The sequence below is a fragment of the Asterias amurensis genome, chromosome 7 (genome assembly GCF_032118995.1).
Source record: "Asterias amurensis chromosome 7, ASM3211899v1".
NCBI classification, from domain to species: Eukaryota; Metazoa; Echinodermata; class Asteroidea; order Forcipulatida; family Asteriidae; genus Asterias; species Asterias amurensis.
Window position 1 is genome coordinate 12,287,460 of NC_092654.1, and position 18,762 is coordinate 12,306,221.

At 39.3% G+C, this 18,762-nt stretch overlaps 1 protein-coding gene across 1 annotated transcript; it reads right to left on the reverse strand.

The window, feature by feature from the left end:
• Window positions 1-759: 759 nt before the first annotated feature.
• LOC139940111 (protein TAMALIN-like) lies at window positions 760-13,927 on the reverse strand. The gene is made up of 7 exons (XM_071936357.1): window positions 13,291-13,927; window positions 12,325-12,386; window positions 9,328-9,379; window positions 7,688-7,790; window positions 5,657-5,750; window positions 4,851-4,917; window positions 760-4,013 (listed from the first exon to the last, which is right to left on the reverse strand). The coding sequence occupies exons 1-7, from the start codon at window positions 13,411-13,413 to the stop codon at window positions 3,738-3,740; spliced, it is 777 nt and encodes a 258-aa protein (XP_071792458.1). The 5' UTR covers window positions 13,414-13,927; the 3' UTR covers window positions 760-3,737.
• Between the last annotated feature and the right edge of the window lie 4,835 nt (window positions 13,928-18,762).

Genomic DNA, 18,762 nt, shown 5'->3' on the forward strand with positions numbered 1-18,762 from the left:
GACCTCAAATTCTAATTCTGAGGTCTCGAAATCAAGTTCGTGGAAAATTACGTTACTTCAGAGGGAGCCGTTTTTCACAATGTTTTATACACTATCAACAGCTCCCCATTACTCGTTACCAAGTAAGGTTGTATGGTAATAGCTATTTTGAGTAATTGCCAATAGTGTCCACTGCCTTTAAAGGCACTGGACACTATTGGTAATTGTCAAAGTCCAGTGATTGCAACTTGTTTTCCCAACATATGCATACAATAACAAACCTGTGAAAACTTGGGCTTCATTGGTCATCGAATTTGCAAGAAAATAATGAAAGAAAAAACATCATGTTTGCATTGTTTTGGTGCTTTCAGATGTATAGTAAAAAGGCTTCAGCTGAAGTAATTTATTATTTTAGTGAGAAATTAGCTTTCTCAAAAACTACTTCAGAGGGGGGGGGGGGCGTTTCTCACAATGTTTTATATTATCAACAGCTCTCTATTGCTCGTATCCATCGTGTTTATGCCAACTACCAATAGTGTCCACTGCCATTTAATTAAACAAAAAAGTGCTTGCAATGTCTTTTTATCACTGGTGACCTGCGTCTGCCAAGGCTAGGCATTATCTGAAGCAAAGCTGGTATCCGGCATGATTCCATTATTAACCCAAAACTCATATGCCATAACAATGAACTGACTTGTCACAGGAAAGACGTACAAGGAAATAATAGCACTTAAAATGTTCATGTGTTTTGTATTTATATTTATTTCATTCCGTCTATTTTAATCTTAAATAATAACTTTACAACTGACTATTTACATTTCAACCGAATAGCAAGAGCTGGCATAGAAAATAATTGCATTAATTATAAAAGTGGAATAACTCTTTACTTTTACACATGTCAATGTGCGTTGTTTAAATTGTAAAGAGGTCACGCAAAGGTAAAGATCTTACCATTGCATTGATCAATGTCAAGAGCCATAAACCATTGTTTTTCTTATTAAAAGTTAGATAATATGACGCACTTCTAATGTTTAAGAAGCAACGAGTAGGCTTAATCTTGTATAAAGATAAAGATAGCTGTTTCGAAGCTGTGTTGCACATTAAGAAGTAACAACTCTTAGAGTAATAAACCAGTGTTCGAATTCACAAAGATAGTCCTCTCTTAATGTAAAGGAGTGAAAAAGCACTCTTTGAAGCACTCTTTGAAGAGACATATGAAGGATAACTCTTTTTCGAGTAGTCTTCCACTCTTTAAGATTGAATTTTGCATCTTTTTGAGTGTTTTTTTTTTCACTTTGTCCGGGAGTAAAACCCCTCTAAAGGGAAATAACCACCACTCTTTTTGAAGAGCCATATGGAGGACAGCTCGAAATGTAAAGAGTGGTGTTTTCACTCTTTTACATTAAGAGAGTATGACTAGTCCTTAGGACTCTTTAGGGGTCATTGGGGTTATTAAACAACTTTAGGTTGGTCCTAAGTTAGGACGAGTAACTCATTCTATCTCGAGATAAGACTAGCCTTAACTATTTGTGAAACTCGACCCTGGGTGATTATGACTAAAACTGAGACAAATAATTGTTTGGGAAGGCATGTCAACAAAGCGCTAAAAGAACATCTCGAGTAGAGTTTGAAAAAAGTGTTCAATTTCTAACTGATAACTCTGTAGTATCTAAACATTCATCTGCAGTTTCAATAGAGTTAACAATTTAACAGCATAATCTTTGGATGCCTGTCCTTTTTAAAATTAGCTAGTTAAGAAATTAGCAATTTTTTTTCCTCATTGGGAATGGTTCAGGATTAAAAAGTATTATGTATTAATCATAATTAGCGGGAAAAAGATATTCTCCAAAAAATCATGATTTTTGATATGTCCGCCCTACGTGAAAATATGGACATCGCGGTGTTTAGGGTAAATCCAACAGTTAAAATAAACAAATAAATACAAGTGGATATAACTAAGAAATAAATAATAAGTATGGCAGACTAAAAGGAAAGGCACCGTTAGGGTACATTACTGTTACCTGATAGATTATGGTGTCAAACAGTTTCGTAAAGTTTACAGAGGTATTGTACCTCATACTGACATATTGTCTTCTTAAAACTCATACTGAATAACTTTAAGGAATTCCCGGACTAAAAATGTGTAATCAAAACCATTATTAGCGATATGATGGTATTCTATTTTTAGAGTCGCTGTACAAACACAACGCTCTAAACAATACACTTCCTTATTATGACGTCATCGCCAATCAGCCGACTGGTCCTAACCACGTTCCCATAGTCAATCACGCACTACAGATTCCATTGACACCGTGATCGAGCAAGGCATCCGTGGTAAGGGGAAATGGCCCAAAGATATCAGCTCTCATGGGGACGAGGTTGCATGTGGCCTCCATTGCTATGTTAGGTAGAGAAAGAAAAACTGCCCTAGACTTTCTTTAGAATTCAGAATACTTTAAGGATTCAGTTTTGGGCAAATTTTGTGAGAAGTGTCGGCATTGCATCATTTGTAGTGTTGTTCTTAAGAAGCCGTCTGCAAAAACTGAGAGTTAAAACATGCACCAGGGGTACGGGTGTTGTCACATTATACATAGCAAAACAAGTATCAAAATTTTTAACATTGGGACGTTCAAATAACTTATTTCTTCAATGAGAGACTTTGGAACGCTAGGTGGCAGCAGACTTACCAGGTAAATTTCCATTGTTTACGTAGTTCTGAGCGTGCGCACATTACCGAGAACAATGGATTTTACCTGGTAAGTCTGCTGCCACCAAGCTTCTTGAAAGTCTCCCATTATTTTAACACCCTTTGATGTTAACTTAGATTTTCTCTGCGACAACACCCAAAGTGTCGATTTTAAAACCCCCGTTTTTGAAGTGTGCCTTCGCGACACGGGAATGGAACCCAGACTTGATGAATGTGTACACTAGTGATAAATCGATAGCCATGTGTCACAGAGTAATACCCACAGCTTGAACGGGTTAGTCAAGTCGGAGGGGTTCCAGACCAAGCTATGATATGTTTCCCGACACGTATTAGCGTCAGGGGACATGCCCCGCACAGAAGCCGTTAATTTGGATTCCCAAACGGGCTCGTGGTAGCACTTCATCAATTTCTCATTTTCATCAGTCTGGTGCTCTACCAGTAAAAACTGACGCCACGTCAGAAGTCCCAATTCATTCGATTGATCTGAAATTGAGGAAGCTTACGCCCGCCACGATGTCCGACCAAACTTCCTGCTTTTGATATGCTAAATGGGTAAATGTTGACCCTTTTGTATCGGTGACGCACTCACTATGGAAGTAATTATGGTTTTCCCCTCTTTGTAAAAATACAAAAAATAACACATTAACGTTGTTATTATGCTGTGTACATCATAACATGGTGGGTTGACGAAGAGTGTCTTAGTTCTTAAAACATTTTAGTTTTTTTCAAGATCATAATAAACTCTTGAGTGCTGGTCCTCTTTTGCTCATTGTCATAAATAAATCAACTTTTTGCGACAGTGGTGTATGAAACAAAAATCTTGTTCTATTCTACGTGTTGAATGTTTATCTATACGATAATTATTGGCAGCCATTTTGTTGACACACGTCGACCAATCAAGACGTCTGTTGTATTCACTTCTCCACTCGCGTGACAGTCCTCGTCCAATCATATGCATCGTATCAAAAAAAGAACATCAAAGATGACGACAGTTTTACGTCACGTGACAGTCACTCTCTGCCAATCGTGAGCAGCGGTTCTTTTCTTTTTTTCAAATATCCAAGATGGAGATCTCCTCCAGGCTTTCATTGCCGGGGATCATGGAGAGGGAAAACCCACCGGAGCTGAGCGAGCTCATGGACTGCGATTTGCTGCTGTAGTTTAGGGAGGACTGGTTGGGACACAACAATGATGATGGAGAGCAGATACCACTGTCCTGTGAGTGGGACGGAGTGAGCCCTCTGTCGTACCGGTCCATGCCGTGAAGAATTCGCTTCTCCTGGGCCTGGAGAGCTCGACAGGCTAGCTTCTTGTCGTAAAGTGTCCGCTGAAATAAAAAGGGAAAAATGAAAATTGAAAAGTGTGAGGAGGAAGTTAGAACACTTATTACTAATAATTGAAACTCATTTCATTTTACCATGTAAACTCTGCTTAGCCCATATTTTGAGCTGTATGTATGGCATAAGATAGTCACTTATCAGTGTGACTTTTATCTGTATATATACAGATAAATATATAGGCAGATGATATAAACGCCAGGTCTGGTCCAGGTTTGATTTCAACCACAATGGAAACAACTGAACATTATCTCGTTACGTGAATCTTCTTGATAGTACATGTAAACTTTATTTCCTCACGTTTTTACTCCCACCTTAACACTTCCTAATCGGTAACGGGAGCCAAACCAAATATACAATGAGCGGTTTAAGTTACAATTATAAGGCGGTTATTTTGCTGGCTTTGTTATTGTGGTGTTCACTTTGTGAATGATGAGATTGCCCACAGCATAGTATACATGTTCGTTTCCTTCTAGTTTGTTATGCATTAGGAACAATGAGTGATTAAGTTTGATGCACTTTGCGCATGATATTTTGACATTTCATTGTGTGTTTGACTGTTGATACTTTAATTTGTTAAAAGCCACTGGACACTATCGGTAATTGTCAAAGACTAGCCTTCACAGTTGGTGTATCTCAACATATGCATAAAAACAACAAACCTGTGAAAATTTGAGCTCGATCGGTCGTCGAAGTTGCCAAATAAGGTTTTATGCTAATAAATATTTTGAGTAATTACCAATAGTGTCTACTGCCTTTAAGGTTCGTGTGTTTGGGTGTTTGGGGTTTGAATAAAATCAGTAAACATTGCATAGCTATATGTTCACCTTTAATTTCACAAGCTTCTTGTTGAGTTCGACCTTTCGTACACAGTCTTCAAATAGAACAACTAGCCTGGAAAGAAAACAAAATGTAGATACGAGAATAAACAAATTGTCCTCAGTATTACACTGGCATAAATTATGCCCGATTTATCATTGCACTTTATGACCTGCAGCCGATTTCACGAAACGCTAGGATTAATCCTATCGCAAGTTAGGAAGTCGAGTAACTCGTCCTATGCTACAGTGCAGGGTTGGGACTCGTCCTAAGTCCTAAGATTGATCTTAAATATAGTTTGGTGAAGTCGACGGAAGGCTCTCTTAGCTTTGATAATTTCGATAAAATTACAATAAAAGATGTTTCAAAAAATATAGCCTTATCATTTGGTGATAAAACAATCACAGTGAAAACAAGTTGGCAGCCTTTCATGCCAGTTTGGTGATAAGTTATTTGAATAATGCATCGTGTTTCACTGGTTGTGTGTTTAATAAAAATCTTTCAGAGAATGAGTTAAACCCAAAACCTTTTGTTTTTGCAGAGGTCTCTGCAAAAACAATATGCCGAACTCGTTTTGATTTAGAACCTTTAGAGAAAAGATGGTTACCGAATGAGCTGAAACTTTAGTACATATCTTTTTTTTATGAGGCCATCGTCATCACATGAATCATTCTCGTCAGACGTATGAATTGACTTTTACAAGTTTATTACTGATTATTTGCAACAGACTTAAATTCCTAAAGGAATTTGGTAAAAACATGCCAGGGTTCTGGAAGGGAAAAATTTGTCTTGTGGTTTGAATCTTGCTCTTTACCTTAACGAATTGGACGAGATTTTGATGAGTTCAACAATTTGATGATGTTTTGCTCCTTCTACATTGATGCCGTTGACAGACAGAATGATGTCACCTGCAAAAACAAGAAATGAGAAATATTTCCTGAAGTCAAAATGGAAATCTGGTCTTTAAAGGGATGGTATTTTATACCGTTGGTAATGATTCCAAACATTATTAACCAGAAAAACGAACTTGGTACGAAGCACTGCAGATGTTGATATCATTTTGAGAAACAGTTCCCTTCAAATGAATGTGGTTTAAGAGAGAAGGATTCAAAAGTATTTCAATCTGAGAAGTACGTTTCTATCTTTCTTCTCAGACTGTGTATTCCAATTACCGGTATGTCTTAAAACTCTACCACATTTTGAAACGAGATCTTCACAGGTTGGTTTTATGTAGCATTAAGACAATCGAACGGCAAACACCAAAGCTGATATACCTTGCCTTTTAAGCCATGCTCAGGGGTCGTCACTCAAGACACCAGGCTACACTACGTTTGTATATTGTACGTTTGATTAAGGTCAGCAGTATTGTTGAGAAGCTTTCATTCTTGGGAATAATGTTTAGCCTTAAAACCAAGACCGTCTCACCTCAGACGTTAAGTGAAAGCAAATGTGAAACTTGTTTCCGTGACGCGAACAAACTTTTGACGCAATAAAAATGTGTTTTTCTTTCGCAAGTTAATCTTTTGTGTACTCTATAAACCAATTCCATATCACAAGCATAATTATGGTTTTCTTTGAGAAGTCAGAAAGACACTGCGACCATGGTCGATTTTTAAAGGCGCTTCTTACCGCGAAATTCGGCGCTTACAACCCATAGATCTTGCGCTTTGCAGGGCGCCGTAAAGCGCAGAATATTATTATGCATAAAAGTGCCACAAGCCTTTTGGGGTGTTGACCTACACAGGTAACTTTACCCAAGTCTAATAATGTCTTAGTGCTGTGTCCACCATTATCGCAAAATTGTATATGAATCTAAGCCCATAAAACCAACTGCAAATTATATGTCAGACTTTTAAAAAGTATTTGATAATTGAAATAGGCTGTCTAGAAATCTGTACGACCAGATTATTTTCCCTGACGACTAAAACTGAATAACCAAGTCTGCCATTGTTGTTATCCCGACAGTATGTAATTGTTGATGCAGACCTTTTGATAATATTTCCCATTGTGATGTCAGTCTTGAGGAAGTGCAGCCCTTTTGTAATTCAGTATCAATTGTTTTGTGTGCGTTTACAATTTGTCCTTTGTTTAATTGAGTGGTACTAAATGGTCCTCTTAGTGGTTTTCCTATTGCTATGATTGTTTTCCTGTGGTCGGATGTTTCTAAACTGACCGATGTTTTCGATTTATAGACGCCATGGCACCGGGTAAATGATTTATACACGGGGGTGTTATGGCCATAGTAACCGATTGAAACCATCAAAGGATTATATTTATATTTTGTATTATCATATTGGTTTTAAATTCTTTTCAAGAGAAGTCTTGTTTTCCATCAGGGGACGTCCGTAAAAAGACATTGATGCAAGGTTATAAAAGTCTTTCCAGATTTATAATAATCTTATAACAATCTCATTACAAATACAGAAATTGAGCAGTGGATATAAATTCCCTTCTACTGTAAAAAGCCGTGAGACTGTGATTATTAAGCTTTTTGCATTGTATGCTATAGTTCATTTATTGGTGCGCACCCCAAAACACAAGGAATACGCAATTACATGGGTTGCACATGACGTCATTGACCACCATCTTTGATGTAAAACAATTGGATACATCACGCTCGTACGCGCTGCGCAGGACTCTCATTTAGCCAATGAATAGCCTTTCACGCGTGCTCATTAATTCATCAAAGATGGCGACCAGTGCAGGAAGAGGTATTTAGGGAGGGGTCACACCATGCTACATTTCAAGCTCGCACTGCAATCGAGGACCTACGTCCCCCTTTGTATAACTTATCGGTGTAACTTTGTATGCATCAGACACCGTTTCAGTGGCATTATCAAATTACCTGGTCTCATGCCTGCCAAGTATGCCGCCCCGTCTGACAGAACATCACAGACATACGTGCACACCTCCACTTCGTTACTGCCTCTATGATGTATAGCGTACGTCTGTAGAGGATATAGACAAGAAATTAACCATGTCACCGGTTGCCATTTTAACACCCATGTAACAAAGACAAAACAAGGGGTAGGGGAAGTCAGCAGTGCTTGTGGGGGTCAACAAGGTGGGTGATTGTTAAAGGAACCTGGGTTTGACTTTCAGGATGTCTGGTTAGGAGGGCACACCCACCCTAGCGGGACAAAACAGTTTAAGTAATAATGGACTAATTATACCCACTTTAGGGTGTTTTTTTCTCTTGCACGAACACATGTGGTGACATTGGGAAATCTAATAGGCTGATCCTTTCGATTGTCAGACTGAAGCCATGCGGTTATAATGTTTGTGTACAGAGTACCAGACAAACAATGGCCACACAGCGCCACCTCGTGACTGTCAACATGACTCGTTGGGTTTGAACATTCACTTTGAACTTCTAACATTAATATCAGTTCTGACATTTAGTGGCTGTGTTTTTTCAGACATTCGTATCCTGTTCCTGGTCTTACATTTTTTTTCTTCATGGCTTCATGGAGTCCGGGTTGATTTAAAGTAAATCACTAAGTAGTCTTGATTCTAATTCCTTTTTAAGCTTTTTGTTTATCGTCTTCAGTGGCAATTAATTGCTTCCCATTCCATGATGAAACCTCCTGTTTTAGAGCGGGAACCATGACATCAAAAAACACCCGCCTCGTCAGAGAGTCTTGGCATGGGTAGCAGTCTGAACATGCTATGTTTACTGGGGGTGCCGAAGTGACAATGTCATGCCTAAGGATATGGCTAATTGACCCGTCTAATTTGCAGTATGGATCGTCTGGTTAATAGTGTCTGAGATTGTGAGAGATCAATGGGGTCTTAGGGTGGGGGGAAACTGTATTCAATTATGCTGTAAAGGTTAAATATGGTTCAGGCAGAGACGCTAGTTGAAAAAGATTTTGATTTGCATAAATAAAAATCAATTGTGGTTGTAAGTTCAATTTCAAAAATGGTGCCATTTCCACATTTCTTAGAAAAGTGCTTGTCGTCGTCTGGTTACTGTCGTCAGCTAGTTGTGTCGTTAGGTTACTATTAATATAGTTGTCGTCAGGTTACTACTTGTCGTCATGTTATTGGTTTTCGTCAGGTTACCAGATGTCGTTAGGTTGCTTATTGTCGACGACCACTAGCATGATGACGACTAACCTGGCGAGTCGTCATTTTGGTTGTCGCCAGGTTAGTTGTGATGGTTGTCGTAGATTACTAGTTGTCGTCAGGTTATAGTTGTCCTTAGGTTACTAGTTGTCGTTAGGTGAGTTGTCAGCAGGTTGATGGTTATCGTCAGGTTTATTTGATTAGATCAATTGAATTATTAATTATTGCAGTTGACAATCATGTCTTTAAGTTTCCAATCAATGATGGCAAGGTATGAGTGCCAAAGTTCGGCACATACATGTATTTCCTTGTAAACTTTGCCAAGTAACCAAAAACTTGATAAGAAGATGATATTAAGGATGTTGTGGCAAACTGTTTCTCTCTGCAATTCAGTTATCCAATCACATGTAAACTTACCTGTAATTCAAAGCCGAATGAACCGCGTAGTTTTTCTATGATTATAGTTCGCCTGGAAGGAAAACAAAATAGAGAAGTTTAAGAAGTTGTTTGCGTCTTTTGGTTAATCGGGAAATCGATTTTGTCAGTTCGGATACAGAAAAAATAGATTAGAGTTTTGGCACATCACCTCAGACAATTAAACATCAAGTGTTTATTCAGAATTTCAACGATTGGGACTCACTTTTGAAATCAGTGTTCTCTGTTTGGATTTCGATTTCAAGATGTCACTTTCTATCCATGCTTCAGTAGCATGAATAACTTGTGTCCATAATTCAGTAAATTTACATTTCAAAAAATATATGAGACCAAACGGGGTTCATAAAATGAATGGCTTCATAAACTGATGTCATTGTCCCAAGTTTTGAATATTCAGTTTTAAAGGTCCTTGAATTCTATAAGAGGCTGCAAATCAATGTCTGTAGAAAACTTGTGTCGTCCATTCTAAAATACCACAGCATAGTGAACTTGACACCGATACAGACTTTAAGGTTAGTCATTTACCCTGTGACCGACCCTTTTGGGTGTGTAACAAGGCGCGATATCACATGTTCATGAACTTGTATCCAAGTTTGCAACCACTGTCCAGATGCTGCACAAGAAAACAATATCCGAAACCTAAATATGAGACACGTTTCTAAACCAAAAGCTGGTTCAGACTTGGGTTGGACTTGGTTTCGAAATCACAAATCTATTTGACGGCCTCTTACTTCATTTCAGAGCTGCTGTACCAGGTGTTGCAATGTTGTTTTTCTTTTGAAGTAGTCTAAACTAGTTGAGTTTTCAAACAGCTAAACTAAAATGGTCATGTGAAAGTTTGATTCGTGTTTTTTGAAGGCAGTGGTCACTATTGGTAATTACGATCAATTGACTCAATCGACATTCACTACGACTTACCAAACCAATATCATGTAAACTTTTATTGTATAGCCTTGAAAGGAAATAAGTATTCGTGTGGAATTCCCCTCGCTGTTTGGGGTGAAATATCAAAGACGAATATAACCATGTGTCATACGGATAACAATGTATTAGTTTTGTTTGTGTTTTTGTTATTTTTGTTTGTTAAATTTGCATAGTAGGCCTACTAACCGAAAACCGCAGAGCGCAAGGAAAATTTTTACAGCAACGGTTTGCGACAACAAACCACACATTTTGAAGATCTTAATTACTATGGATCTCCAACATCCCCCAGTTATCCGTCATTTAACCCCCAGTGAATGTAACAAGTAGACAGCTGACAGAGCTTGGCTAAATTAACCATGGCGGCAAAGAGACAGTGAATCAGCGATTTTTCTCCAGCAACTCTGGCGACTTTCTCTCACTTTGAAAATCAACAACAGTGATGACTTGTAACAGTTCAAATCCTCTTGCGACGCAATGGCTCTCTGTCGCGGTTTGTGGGGTACCCGTGGGTGAGGCATAGGTTTTAAGGGTTGTCTTGTTCCGTCCCGACTATAGAATTGTCCCAACTGTAGTTTGGGACCGGTCCCAACTTGAGTGTTACAGTTGGGACTGCCCAATTACAGATGGGGTCCAGAGATCTGTCACCAAGCAGGGAACCAGTGGTCGGAACCAACGCAGCAGTTATACATGATTCAAAAGCTACTACACTTTTTGCCATGGCGGGTTGACCTTTAAAAAAAATAGGTCTGAATTCAGAAACAAGTCTGAAATTTCTCATCCATGTTATGAATACTGTGTATCTATCACTCTCTGACTCAAAATACAAGCCGAGAGTAACTTAAAAGAATAATAATTTTAGAAGCCCAAGTGGTTATCTACAACCATGGAGGAAGACAATTCTTAAACCACGCTACAACAATGCCACTGTCATTGTAGCTATAGTTGGGCCGTCCCAACTGTAATATTAACACACTCAAGTTGGGACCATCCCAACTACAGTTGGGGCAATTCTATAAGTTGGGCGTGAACATCTATGACTGAGTCTGGGAAGGGGGTCTGGGTTGACAGATGCTTGAACTGCCCCCGTTTCCGCACACGGGATCCCTAAGCACCTGTTTGGTGTAGACTGATGGCTGATGCCGTACGGTGACCGTGAGCCACATGCTGGGTATTATCGGTGAGATTTTCTCTGTGAAAACAAGTAGCGCGCCATCACTCAAGCTCTCATTTTCGTTTAAAAAAACGGTGCGTCTTGCTAAATGGCGTATGGAGGCGAGAGGCGCTGGCGGGAGGGGGTAGGGCAGGAGCTCTGGCACCACTACGCTCGGACTTGCCCTCCCCGTGAGGTCGAAGAGGATGTGCACTTTTCAGTGATTCCATGCATCAAAAGCCCCCTCCTTTTTTGCTTTCAGTGATGTCTATAGTTTGTACAACGCCATATTCCCATAAGAGCTGACAACAATCATACTGCGAGGACTTTGGCCAATTATGTGTTTTGAAGACATCATAATAATAGGAAATGATTTAAACACCAATTTTATAATATTCCGCATAAAAATACTTTAATTCGTGCAGCGGTTTGTCAAACAACAAAATTTAGTGGATGTCAGTAGGCCTATGCTTTTAAGAACTGCAAAGATTTATCTCCAAAAAATCACTTAAAACACTCTTAAAACTCCAATGTCAGAATTGACCCGGATGCCGGGTTCCAGGGGACTGTGACCCGTTTCCGCTCAGGCTGACCCGTTTCCGCTCAGGCTGACCCGTTTTCGCTCAGGCTGACCGGAAAGTGGTTTTGAACAATTGGAATTTCATTCATTTACCTTAGACTCTGTGGCAGTTTGAGCCACTGTTTTGACACAGATTCCCGGTCACAGTGACCCAGACACGGGTCAGACTCAGACCCCATTTGATCCCGGATCCGGTTCAAAGTTTTAGAGTGTAGTGACTTCCCACACTGTGAGTGGACCCAGGATTTTCAGATAAGCAGTAAAACTTGCCTCGGGGAGTTCGATGTGTTTTCAAATTTAATTAAACAACAGTAATTATTTTTACCTCCTGGGGTTTTCCTTTTCATTTGTGAAGATGTCTCTGTCTTGCTCGACCGCATGAGCCACCTAAAGGGAGAAATGGAATCCAAGTTGTCGTTAAAGGCCTGTACACTTTTTGTAATACTTTAGGTTAAAGATAGTAAACTGCTTAGCAAAGAGTACTGAAGAGCTGTTGATAAATATAAAACATTGTAAAAAAACAACTCCTTCTGAAGTTTAGAGAAAGGGGTAATTCACCAACAAATTTGAAATCCGAGTTGAGGCATGAAGCTTTTCTCTGGCATCTGATTACACACAATTCGTAGCAATAGGTTTTTTTTCTTTCTTTTTTTCGTTAATTTGTTTCTTGCAACTTCGATGACCAGTTGAGCCCATTTTTTCACAGAGTGTCATGCTATGCAAATGTTGGGATAAACCAAATTAGCATACTAGTCATTGACTACCACAAGTGTACCATGCCTTTAACTTGATATTCACTTCGAGAAAATGCAATAAATGATTAACCTATGCAAGAGAAAAAGAAAAGAAGAAAAACAAGATCCTGTATACAAGTTTGCACGAATCTGATCAAGATTGCGAGCGAGTGCTCACACATTATTTTAAGTGCGCGTCCAATATTTTATTTGAGGTAGTGTCCGAAACGGCGACTTTGGCTACAGCTACGGCTAGATCGCGCGCGTCTGCCTATTCTTCAACACTGATAGACGCGCTGATCTAGCCGTAGCTGTAGCCGAAGTCGTCGTTTCGGACACGCCCTGAACCAACATGGTGTTCTCAATGTTTTCAAACATTGCGCATTTCAAGAAAAGGTATTCGAAAGGTATTTTTTCCAATCTATTTATCTTTACAGTGATACATTTTTTTGTAAATTTTCAATCTTACCAATGTTGTGCAAACGGTGAAAACTGACTCAAAAACATATAAAATAAATCTATTAATTATTGTAAATTTTAATTTGGAAAACACTTACCTCTCCTAAGTCTGGTAGAAATATTTCCTTCTTCGCCAGTTTGGGCTTTTTTCTGTCTAAAGTTCTCATATTGAATTGTGGAATGTTGTATCTGCCGATAGCGTACTCCGACGTGGATATCATACAGTACGGTGTGAAAGTGCTTTGCCAAAAATAAAGTATTTGTATTTAAAATATGATCGCTCCGGATTTATGAAATCCAATCAATGGTTTTCCATGTCCATACGACAGTTCCTAGTTCCTGGTTTGATGCGTTGTAAATTGGCTTGGTTACCTTTTGGTGCGATACCAATGTTTGATAGTTGAAGGTTGTCCAACTATCCAGATATCACCAATCAGTGCAGACTGCCAGAGAGAACTTCGGTAGAATATATTCCCGCCCAAAACACGGATAGTTGTGTTGTTGTCTGCACCACAATTATTTGTACAATATTTTAGAGACAGATGTAAAAGATACCACGTTGAAGTTCAACGCGAGCCTTCCATGTGGTAGTGTGTCAAAGCCAAAGTTTACTGTGTGCTGCTGAAACAAAGCGTTTACTTCTATATACCTCGCCAAGGGCACGTCCCTTCTCATGTAAATGATGTAAAAGGTGTTTATCTGAGAGTTTGTAAGACGGAGAACAAGAAAAAAATCCCCGTCACACATGTGATGCTATCGTCATAAGCAGAGTGCGTATCGGTAGGCTGATGTCAGCCCGGGAATACTGCCCAATCCCTGGCGTCCCTTATCAGGCGGAAGCACAGATCTCATGCATCATGTCCGGTCGTTTCTTGTTGTAGTGCTATTAATAAACCCATGATGCTATCTGTTGAATTAAACATGAGCATGCCGAATTGCAGGGACGTGATTGGCCGAAGGAGTGGCTGGGATGCAAATTAGATGCATCGCCAGGAGGTAATTGGTTGGAGCAATTATGACCTAATACATTAACCGAGTTTACAATGTGGAATGATTAAAAATAGTGATTTGTAGATCAAATCTGAAATGGTTAAGGAAGAGATTTATCAATCTTTTGATATGACAATATTGGTCATGATAGTAATTAATAGCTTTAGATAACATGTCAATTCGAGAATCAGTAGGCATATGCTACTGAGCTATGCACCACTGGGTCTGTATATACCAACTGTCACTAAATCAATCCAGCTTTCACGAGTCGTACAAATTCATGTCATGATACTGTCAAATGCATCTGTCATAAATCTTCTGAGAAAGTTGGGCCGAAACGTCAACCTGTTAAAAGTTGTTGGGGTATAAACACTTATATTTGTTTCCACAACAAATAAACAAACACTTAAAACTAAAATAATTTTCAAAATGCTTCATTCTAACGAAAGCTGCTTTACTTTTTATCAAAATAAGATTGTATTGGAAACAATTTTATTGTTTTGGTAGGGTGGGTTTTTTGTGGGTTTTGTTTTTTAGTTCAACCTCTGTTCTGTTTTTGTTGTAACCTTTATCAAGATGTTAGCGAGGGCAGGGAACTTCCCTGCAGTTACGCAGGGAAGTTCCACTCGTATCGAGTATCGTGAAACATTGTTCAACATTGTATTATTTTTTTTGTCAACAAGGAACAAAAAACCTTCCTTTTGATTGCAACACGAGGAAGTTCAGTATACGTGACTATCGAAAGTAATTAAAAACGATTACAACTGAAATCTGTCTTTGTTCAGCTCTGGTTTCCAAAGTAGGTAACTCCTTCTTCGATACTGTGATGTTTTGTGGGGTTTTGTTTGGGGGGGGGGGGGTAATAACCCTGACACATCACTCAGCACAAAATCTATATTATAACAAGGTAGGCCTAGGCTTCTTGGGACTTTTCGCTCAGTATTGCGTGTTTATTGCAACAGCAACAAAAATCAAGCCTGATAATTATTTATCTTTGACGACTCAAGAAACCATCTTATCTTCGATTTGGTCATAAATAAGCAGGCTTATGGACCCTAAACAAAACTACTCGTTTTGCAAAATAAAAATTATAGTTTGTCAACAGACTTTTGATAACAGATTGATGGTCATCTCGTCAAGGGAACTCGGCAGACTACCACAAGGCAATATAAACAGTCTACAGCCAATCTCTCTCTATACGTACAGACATCCAAACATTGGCTTATCGTCTACTATGAATTCACAAATCAAGAAATGGTGATTATATACGACAATACTTCTTGAAGTCGCTGTGAAATCAGCGGTTAGCCCGGAGATTCGAACCCACAACCTTTATGATTCCAAGTCCTGTAGTCTAACCGATGGTTAACTGTGCCTCATGACCAATGAACCGGCCTCTGATAGCTCTACCACTAGGCGACAGTGTGACGACAAATTCGAAGACAGTTTTTAGAGGTGGGGGGTCTTCCCTTGAGTTTAAACAATTTGGAATTGATGGTATCTATTTTTAACACAATTTAGTGGCATCGAAGGTTGGTGTACACAGGTAACGATGATCTTTTGTTAAAATAAAAATACACCCAAACAGCACAACAAAATCTGATAGGAAAACTTTAGGGGAAAACCGTAGGATATCCTGATCATCAGGTGTGAGCCAAATGTTCTGATTGCAAAACCACACAGTGTGCACCAGGGACCTTCGATCCTACACGTCAGTAACGGTCAGGGCTGCAAAATGGTTTTCTTTTATTCGTAGAGGGCGTTCAGGGTTTCTGTTGACGTCACCTGCGCTTTTTTTGTAGTTTTGAACCTACTGGTTCAGGAGTTTCACTTTTGAAATGTCCTTCACATTGAGATCTTTGCAGTCTAAATGGAGGGGCAGAGCAAAAACTCAACTTAAACGCAGCTGCTTTTGGCAGGTGTTTAACCCATACTCCTATATCGAGTTGTGATTGAATAATTATTTTGTCCCCTTGGTTGATGTTTTGCTTTGATGTTACGTGTTTGTGTACATGGGGTGTTTGTTTGTTTGTTTGTTTGTTTGTTTGCTTGTTATTTTGTTGTTTAAAGCCATTGGACACTTTTGGTAAACAGTATTGTCCAAAGGCCCAGTCACACTTCGTGTATCACAACTTATATATAAAATAACAAACCTGTGAAAATTTAGGCTCAATCGGTCATCGGAGTCGGGAGGAAAATAACGGGAAAAAAACACACTTGTTTCCGCACGTTTCGCCGTGTCATGACATATGTCATGACACGGCGAAAGTGTATAATGGCTTTAAATCCGCTTGAAAGCATATAATGTGGTTCGTACCAACAATTTTTAAAAGGGATATCACTGAAACCAATCAAATTAAAAATTTTCGTCAACTACTTTAGTTTCCAGCGCTACATTTTGACGTTATTAAAAACTGACAGAACTTGTTGTAGGTCTCTACTATACAGATGGATACATCGCAGTAAGTTTATAAACTGGTCATAGCTTCACCATGAGTAGTTTTCATATCCGTTGTACACATGACAAGTGTTTTCACAATCACAACCACTTGCCATGGTTATTTTTCAAACACGACATAATTATTTCAGCCTTCAATGGGCGTATAAGTAGAACATCCACCACTAGATTGTTCTGACACTTGACCTTAACGGAGATGCACCAGTGAGGTATGGGATTCCGGCTGACTTTGGTGTTTTTTTGGAGTGCTTAACAATAATACACTTGCGACATAATAGATCTGGCTTCCTTATTATGCACTTGCCAATATTGCAATGACGTCATTTTCCCCATAACATTGCAATCGCAGTGGAAGACAAATGACACCTTTTATTTGGGTTGGTGGCGCCCTGTCTAATATGCAGTCAAGTTGTGTCCAACAAAGTCTGTCTAGGCCCTGATAGTTTTACCCAGTATTGTGGCAATGTAAAAACAAACTAACGTTTATTCCTCAGAGACTACTAAGTACTTCGCTATATACCACTTTTACTATTCAGTCTTCCTTCATAATCAAGACAACTAACGTCAGAGAAGTGAAACTTCAGGAACAGCTCACTTTTAGTTTCACTCATTGAGTTTTTATATAGTCCTGCAGCAGCTTGGTGGCTTTATTTTTACGAACATGCCTAAGAGGGCGCCCTTGTAGGACCCACTGATCGTAAACTTACAGAGGCATGTTAGTAAATTGCCATTGTTTTTATTGACATAAAGGAAAGTGAATTGTAGCACTTTAACAGCTATACATAATAGTGTTGAAGCTTTCGTGCAACAGATACTTCATCGATGCTCCATTTGACATAAAGGCACATGGACACCTTTGATAATTGTAAAAGACCAGTATTCTCACTTGGTGTAACAAGGCGGGTAAAGTTATTCGAGGGGGACGGGGTGGGGGGGGTGTAGATTCACCGGGGACAGAATCTCCGTGCACACCGGTAAAGTTATGGATTGTCCATGCGGTCATCTCTCCTTCAACGTGAAGATCGAGGGACAACGTTTACGCCCTCTACCAACCAATCATGAGCACTGAGAACATCCAAACCACCTATAATACTCCACTCGTATAGAGTTCAATGAGAATGTTCTGGGCTCAATTTCTTAAAGCTGTGAAGCAGAAAATACTAATAGAAAAATTTCTTTGCTAGACAAATATTGAGTCGGGCACCAGTCACACAATGCATACTTAAATTGGCTGGTGAGCTGTTCTTGCTAAGAAATACTACTCTGTGTTAAGTGAGTTTTTGTGCTTACATGCTTTATGAAATTGGGCACTGTACAGTCCAGCCTTAGCCCAATTTAAAACAAAAATGTTGAGTAAAAAATACTGCTACGCAAATTTGCTAAGCCAAAAATTATTGGAGCACCAGTTACAACAATCTAAATTTGAATAATGGCTAGTAACCAGCAATATTTATGCTTGCAGGTTTTGCTAAACCAAAAATGATTGAAGCACCAGTTACAACAATCTAAATTTGAATGCTGGCTAGTAACCAGCAATATGTATGCTTGCAGGTTTTATGAAATAAGACCCTGGTCGGAACCTGATATTATAACACCCCTTGCAAGTATTCTGCCTGCTCATTGGTTTAGAGCGCGTCACATGACATGTCTTAGTTTTGCTAGACGACGGCCGTGTGATAGTGCGTCGGTTTGCCATGCGCTAGTCCGAAGACTAGCACACGGCGTGCAGTACCCAGACGTCCGTTGCGTGTACGAGGATGATAAATTTATAGTCTGTAACCATTTCGGATTGCACGACACTACATGCAGCACAGAAAAAGTGTTTGCAATCTGTATTCGTGTCGTCCGTGGATTGTAGCATTCAGGTCTGTAACTTAATAATAATAGTACAGTATTTAGAAATGTTTGGGGTGTTATAAAACAAATATTGACTGCTTAAATTTACTCGTGCAATGGTTAAAAACTACGACTCCCTCGATGATCCCCGTAGCGTTCTATTTTCTCTCGGCTTCGCCTCGGGAAAATAGAACGCTCCGGGGATCACCTCGGGAGTCATAGTTTTAACCATAGCACTCGAAGCAGTCAATATTTGTATAATAGCCGGCTGCGATGTAAGCTGGCC

What these genes read in the sequence shown, in the direction of transcription:
- LOC139940111 (XM_071936357.1), bottom strand. Translation starts at nt 13,413, where the DNA reads ATGATATCCACGTCGGAGTACGCTATCGGCAGATACAACATTCCACAA. An exon ending in CTTGGCAGGCATGAGACCAG is followed by an intron (nt 5,751 to 7,687) that starts GTAATTTGATAA and finishes TTGTTTTTGCAG; the next exon opens with GTGACATCATTCTGTCTGTC. An exon ending in ATCTCGTCCAATTCGTTAAG is followed by an intron (nt 4,918 to 5,656) that starts GTAAAGAGCAAG and finishes TTTTCTTTCCAG; the next exon opens with GCTAGTTGTTCTATTTGAAG.